This window comes from Rhynchophorus ferrugineus, unplaced genomic scaffold (genome assembly GCF_030347505.1).
Source record: "Rhynchophorus ferrugineus isolate W39M unplaced genomic scaffold, kcgeb_rfMv2 rfM1, whole genome shotgun sequence".
Taxonomy (NCBI): domain Eukaryota; kingdom Metazoa; phylum Arthropoda; class Insecta; order Coleoptera; family Curculionidae; genus Rhynchophorus; species Rhynchophorus ferrugineus.
The window spans coordinates 11,333,101-11,339,314 of NW_027472580.1; the positions used below are offsets into that span (position 1 = coordinate 11,333,101).

Genomic DNA, 6,214 nt, shown 5'->3' on the forward strand with positions numbered 1-6,214 from the left:
GCTCAGTTTCTTAGCTGTGGACTGTTGGAATATGGGGTCATGAAAATTTGCAAAATCATTCCATAGAATATTCAGAATTTGTATTTAAAATATAAAATTATCAAAAAGCCGTCACTAGCAGAGCATAATATTATCAATTTTAATAAGGGTATATCGTGTTCTCTAAAGCAGTTGTGGATTGGTCAGGAAATAATGAAACATTTAGCATTTTTTACGTACATAACCGAATGACATTTTTCTACGTATATTATCAGTCAGATAGTGACTAACCTCCATAACACGCTTTAATTTTGCCGTTGTTCCAACATATTAGATAAGATATAATATTACTTAAAAATACTGATTATTGTCGATTGTGCTCATACAGTGTTAGATATACTGATTCACCAACAACGCAGATTTCCTGATATTTCGGTGAGTATTATTTTTTCTATAGTTTCATGTTATATCACACTTTTTTAATTTTGCCGTAGAAATGAGTCATTTTGGTCCACCTGGTCATCATGGTCCTCCAGGCCATCGCGGTCCTCCAGGTCCCCCTGGAGGACATTTCGGTCCACCTGGTCACCACGGAGGTCCTCACGGTGGATTTGCTGGCAGTGTAATAGGAGGAATTGTGGGTGGTTTAGTCAGTGGGGCTATTGGAGCAGCCGTGCATAATCAATATCCACCGCCACCACCACCACCAACTTATGGATATCCACCATGTAGTCATATGGCGTATACATCAGGCTGTCACTACTGTCATGGATGGACCTGGCGATAAACGTGGGCTCTCTGTTATCTACAAACTTATTTTCTTAATTCTGACAACACAATAAGTCTTATTAATAGAAAAGAGATAAGATAATATGTTTGATAGTCTTTCTTTATCACTACTTTTTGTCTTAATATTAATAACATAATAAAGCATTTTGATCTTAATGCATTTCAAAGTGATTCCCATTACAAATGTAAGTACACAAATAATATTTGTTAAATTATTGTAATAAAATTATTATCAACTTTCTGTCGCTACATTCTTGATTATATTGTTTACCCAAATTGTTAATTGCCACCTTAGTTATAAAGATCTGAATTATGAACATTTCTTACATAATAGATCTAGGAAAATTATTGTAAATTTTTTTATCAAATTTGTTTCCTATAAAAACAAATTTACGTAAATTACGCCATTTGTCGGTGCGTTTTATACTCTTGCGTGCTCAAAGTGATTGTAGTCGCATAACTGTTTGGTTTAGACATTAAGATAAAGAGACATAGAACGCGATCTTCCTTGTATAGAGTTTGTGCATCTAATCACCTGAGGGCGCCACAAAAGAACATTTATTACAGGATTTTAATAAAATGTTTTTATTACAGGGTGAATTTATAAAGTAGTAGTTTAGTAAGATACTTTATTTAAATACCAGTTGTCATTGGTATAAAAGATTTTCAAAATACATAAAAAACACAATCTAATCTAGCAACTGATAATATTTCTTCTAATAACTTTTAACTTTACTTTGTTATTGCCTATATATATATATATATATATATATATATATATATATATATATATATATATATATATTAAGATTCACTGACTGTAACAGTTATTGTTAACTTTTTTATGTTCACTGATATTTCTGTCAATTATGAACCGATTTATAAATTTTAATATAAATATAATTTTTCTAAAATAATCAGATATTTGTGTATAATGTTATTGTTCAACTGATGTGACGGAAAATAGAAAGTCGTTCAATGCAAAAGCTATTCATTATGCTTTTTAGGCACCAACCACAATATATGAGGAGTCGTAGAAATATTGCAGGCAACTGATTCTGTGGCGTAGTGGTTAGGACGTTCAGTTCTTACGTGGAGGTCCTGGGTTCGATTTCGGGCGGAGGCAATAACTTTTTGTTCTTGTAGTTTAATTAGAACATTTGTAGGACCCTGGGGTCTGAAGCGTTCCTTATTTTCAATCATTGTTTCTTTATTCTTATTTTTTCTCATAAGGGTTGCATCTTTGTTTAGCCTACCTATAGTAATACCTAATAAAATAACTGCGTAATTTATTTAGTAAATATGTGACACTAAAAAGAGAAAAATAAAATATTTTTAACAGAAATAAGGAACTCATTAAAAAGTAAAAAATAATCAAACTTAAATTTTTAACACAAAAAAAAACAGTTTCAAAATAAAATAAGAACATAATAATCGGTGTAATAACTAAATAAAATAAACCAAAACCTTATTTAATCTATATACTACATATATTCTATATTCTACTATATATACACAATTTAGCCCAATACCTAGCTAAACCTATGTATCTATTTATAATATTATTTTAACTACTTCCAACTGATCAGTTTGATGTCGGTGGCAAGCCCAAACTATACAAAAATAATAATTCATTTTGTGACATATATACAAATATAAATTATGAACAAAACAAATCTAATTTGTTGCTCGTACCGACTTCAAAGATTCGTTTGTTTTAAAATTATAAGCAGAAAAACACTTGTTAGAATTTTCAGTTTCAAAAAATATTATATTTTACTTCTAATTCTGAGGATTGTAATGCGAGCTAAACAATTGCTGATTCCAACATTTAACTAAGGCAGAGGATCTGAGAATATACATATATTATATATTTTAACCTAATTATCGATGTAGATTTCAATGAAAGACTTACTATTAAAATTAGAATTAGGAACTGCATCATGGTTAGGATTTAAGTGTTGCATCTTCCATATTTGGTTCTAGAATCATCTGGTATGAAATGCAAATAACAAACCTTTCTGCCTGAAAGCTTGATGTAGGAGCTCATAATAGGTTCTCCTCAAAGAAGTTTACTTTCAAAAACCGTTTCTGCGCTAGAATTCTTTGGAAAATTATTAATTATACTTGAACCTCTCATATCCTGGAATTCCACATTATTGTTTTGTTTTTCAAATTATATTTATCTTAATTGCTACAAAAATAACGTCCTAACAGAAAAAAATTACACAAAAAGTAAATTAAGATGTCTTACAAAATTAAAAATCGAAAGAAAAGATAATTTCATTTTATTTGATAAGTTGAATTATAACGATGACTTGTAGTTTAGGCTCACTGTAAACGTTGAGAATAAACTTAGTTTATGCATGGTATAGAAATGAGTTCGGAGATCAAAAGAGATCATATCGCACCTATTAAATATAATTTGTCACAATTTGTAATTTTGCTATCCGAAATTACTTTTAAGGTTAAATCTATAATTTTCCTGTTTTATTGTAGGTATTAATTGCTGCTGGCCTGATATCATGAGTCATTGCTGTTCTTCTGGTTGTCATTGTTCCCATGGCCATCATGGTTACAACACTCCGCCTCCTACAAAGTCCGAAAAAGTAGCCACAGGAGCCATTGTTGGAAGCTTGGTCGGTGGATTAGTCGGTACCATAGTGCACCAAGCATACAAACAAAGCAAGAAGGAGAAAAACAAGGTGGTTGCTCCCCAGTACAATTCAACGCCATCTCAGCAACCAGCGCAGACCTATCAACCGCCTCCACAAAATACTGTGCCGCAATTTCAACACTCTGCTCCTCCACCATCTGGGCCATATATGCCAGCACCATCAATTTATCCGAGCTTGCCACAGCAAAGTTATCACTCAGGACCACCACCTACACAAAATTACGGTTATTATCAAGCTCCCAGGCTCCCACCCTGTAATCATGGCATATATACTTACGGATGTCAACACTGCGAAGGCTGGAGATGGTAATACGATCAGTTTTTGAATTAATGTACACTGTTCACTGTCTAATTTCTTCTTCTCTGAATGTCACATTCTTCGACTTTTACTCTCAACACATTGTAGCTATATCTTAGCTATAAAATACAATTTAAAACATTACTGAAATATATTATGTTTAAAATAAATGTCTAATTATTACCAGTTACTACAGTTTTTGCTACTATTCTTGATGGACAAACCTCATTAATGACTTGACTACTTCTAAAATAACAAGAATCATTTTCTTACCTGTTCTTGTTGTCATTAAATTTTGGCATATGTTGATACCTATTCCAGGTCATTGAAAATGATGTGTTATACATTTGGCACCTAAAATTCTCATTATAAATAAAATTAATGCTGTTTGGGTTTTATAACTTTTAAAAATTGAACCTGCATTAATCACTTTCTGCACTTATCCTTGTTCTTCCATATTTTAAAACCAATGAATGTTATTTTTAGTAGTGTTTAGTCAATTTAGGTATGTTTATTCTCTTCTATGGTTTATTCTATGTAGGAGAAAACGCATGCATCAAATCCGGAGATGTTGTGGAGCAACGTATCCTACTTCAACACTCGCGCTATCCACCTGTCCATCAAAATAGTTTGAAACAAGGCCGACATTTAAGTGGAGATTTCGCTGCATTTTACGATGATGCATTTTACGCGATTTTGGGCCAGTTAATAATGACATTATTAATAAATGTGACTACGGAAGTGGTTTTTAATTTAAATAATGTGAAGACATTGTTAAAAATATTCTTACGAGGAAAACTTGGAATTTAAAGGAAAAGGTTGATCATTACCAGATGTTATTATTGGGAAATGGGGGGCAAGTAGAGGAAAAAGTTATACCCGTAAATTCAATTGAGACACTTATTTAAATGAATGGATTTGAGAATGTAAAAAAATGCGTACATCTTAAAAGAGTACTTCTTTTCCTTACTTGGATATAAATGAGGTTTATCGATCTAGAGCACTTACGTTTGAAAATAAAAAGACATGAAAACTCTAAAATCTATCTTCGTAATTGTATGGAATTTGCATTTATAGGGTCAATTAATATTATGGTTCAATTAGACTTTGTGTATTGGATAAATATACAGAGGCATAATGAAAATGTGTCAAATAATAGGTATGTTTTATCAAAAATTATAACTTACATTAAAATTTGTGGAGCATTTTAATTGGCTCTTCGAGAACATGATGTGAGCGATACTTCCCAGAATCCGGATATATTTCGTGGACTTCGAATTTTTTCGGCTGAACTAGATGCAACTGTGAGTGAGCACCTAAAGAATGTTTCAGTATTTAAAGGTACTTTCAAAGAAATACGGAACGATCTGTTGCAGTTATGCTTGAAGTTTTTCATGAACAAATAGTTGAGGAAATTAATAGTTTTTCATTTTTGGCAATCACCAAAATCTCAGCTGGTAGTTATTTTTAGATATGTTTGCCATTGTGAGCCAATTGTTTTTTTGAACTACTTAATTCCTGAAAAATTTGACGCCGAAGGACTTAGTAAAACAATTTTAAACGTTATTGATCTTTTATTTCAAAAAATTCACTTAACAAAATGATCGCAAAAAACCCTGATGGTTTGGTGATGAGAGGCAAATATGCAGACACTATTAATGTTGTGTGCGAAAATAGAAACAATCTCATTAAGTGTATGAATGAAATAAAAGATTAATTCTCCAGCGACACAGTCTACAATACATCAAATTGTTGCCAAACTTCTTGCCATCATGTGATGTCCTACTTAGAATAAGAGACGCTGTCGATAATTTTGAATGCAGTATTATCCAAGTTCGAAATAAGATTGATAGTATCATTAGTGAAGCATCAGAAGTAATAGGTAATGAGCCACCAGAAAATAAATGCAACCATCCAGGCAACAGTAAAATTGATCACCGAATTACTGCTTTAGAGGTGTGTGATGTTATAATTAATTGTGTAAAAGATTTCATTTTAAAGAGCATCTAGTAATTGGGCACTTTTCTTTTCGGAATACTTTGGAGAGTATTGCGGTAACTTTCCTGAGGATAAGGTCACTTCCGTATTTTCCTCTTACCCCACTCTTGATAAAGAATGATTACGAGCTATTTTCAATGCTATATATTGAAAAAATCTCCAAAAGTGACAATTTTAATGACAAAGTGATTACCCAAATTTGAGAACAGTAAAGAACGTAGCATAAATCTAGATTATAAAAAATAGGTTTAAAATAGTTATTTGCAAGAATTGCAAAAGACCTTAAAATTTTTATATGGAGCCGCCACTGCACGTCACAAACTGCATGTTTATAAACCTTCGCCATTTCTTCGTTATAAAAAATAGAGCTATCGCCTTCGCCATTTTGTCACTAGTAATCTAATCTACCGTATAAATCGCTTGTTAATATTTTATTTTACAACCTACGGACACAGTCTACTCACCTTGAATCT

At 31.9% G+C, this 6,214-nt stretch overlaps 2 protein-coding genes across 2 annotated transcripts; both read left to right on the forward strand.

Annotated features, from left to right (window-relative positions):
• Window positions 1–272: 272 nt before the first annotated feature.
• Window positions 273–1,009, forward strand: LOC143204078 (uncharacterized). The gene is made up of 2 exons (XM_076416534.1): window positions 273–414; window positions 474–1,009. The coding sequence occupies exon 2, from the start codon at window positions 476–478 to the stop codon at window positions 764–766; it is 291 nt and encodes a 96-aa protein (XP_076272649.1). The 5' UTR covers window positions 273–414; window positions 474–475; the 3' UTR covers window positions 767–1,009.
• On the forward strand, window positions 817–3,913 carry LOC143204051 (uncharacterized). Its single transcript, XM_076416493.1, has 2 exons — window positions 817–953; window positions 3,268–3,913. The coding sequence occupies exon 2, from the start codon at window positions 3,294–3,296 to the stop codon at window positions 3,753–3,755; it is 462 nt and encodes a 153-aa protein (XP_076272608.1). The 5' UTR covers window positions 817–953; window positions 3,268–3,293; the 3' UTR covers window positions 3,756–3,913.
• Window positions 3,914–6,214: the final 2,301 nt, after the last annotated feature.

What these genes read in the sequence shown, in the direction of transcription:
- LOC143204078 (XM_076416534.1), top strand. Translation starts at nt 476, where the DNA reads ATGAGTCATTTTGGTCCACCTGGTCATCATGGTCCTCCAGGCCATCGC.
- LOC143204051 (XM_076416493.1), top strand. Translation starts at nt 3,294, where the DNA reads ATGAGTCATTGCTGTTCTTCTGGTTGTCATTGTTCCCATGGCCATCAT.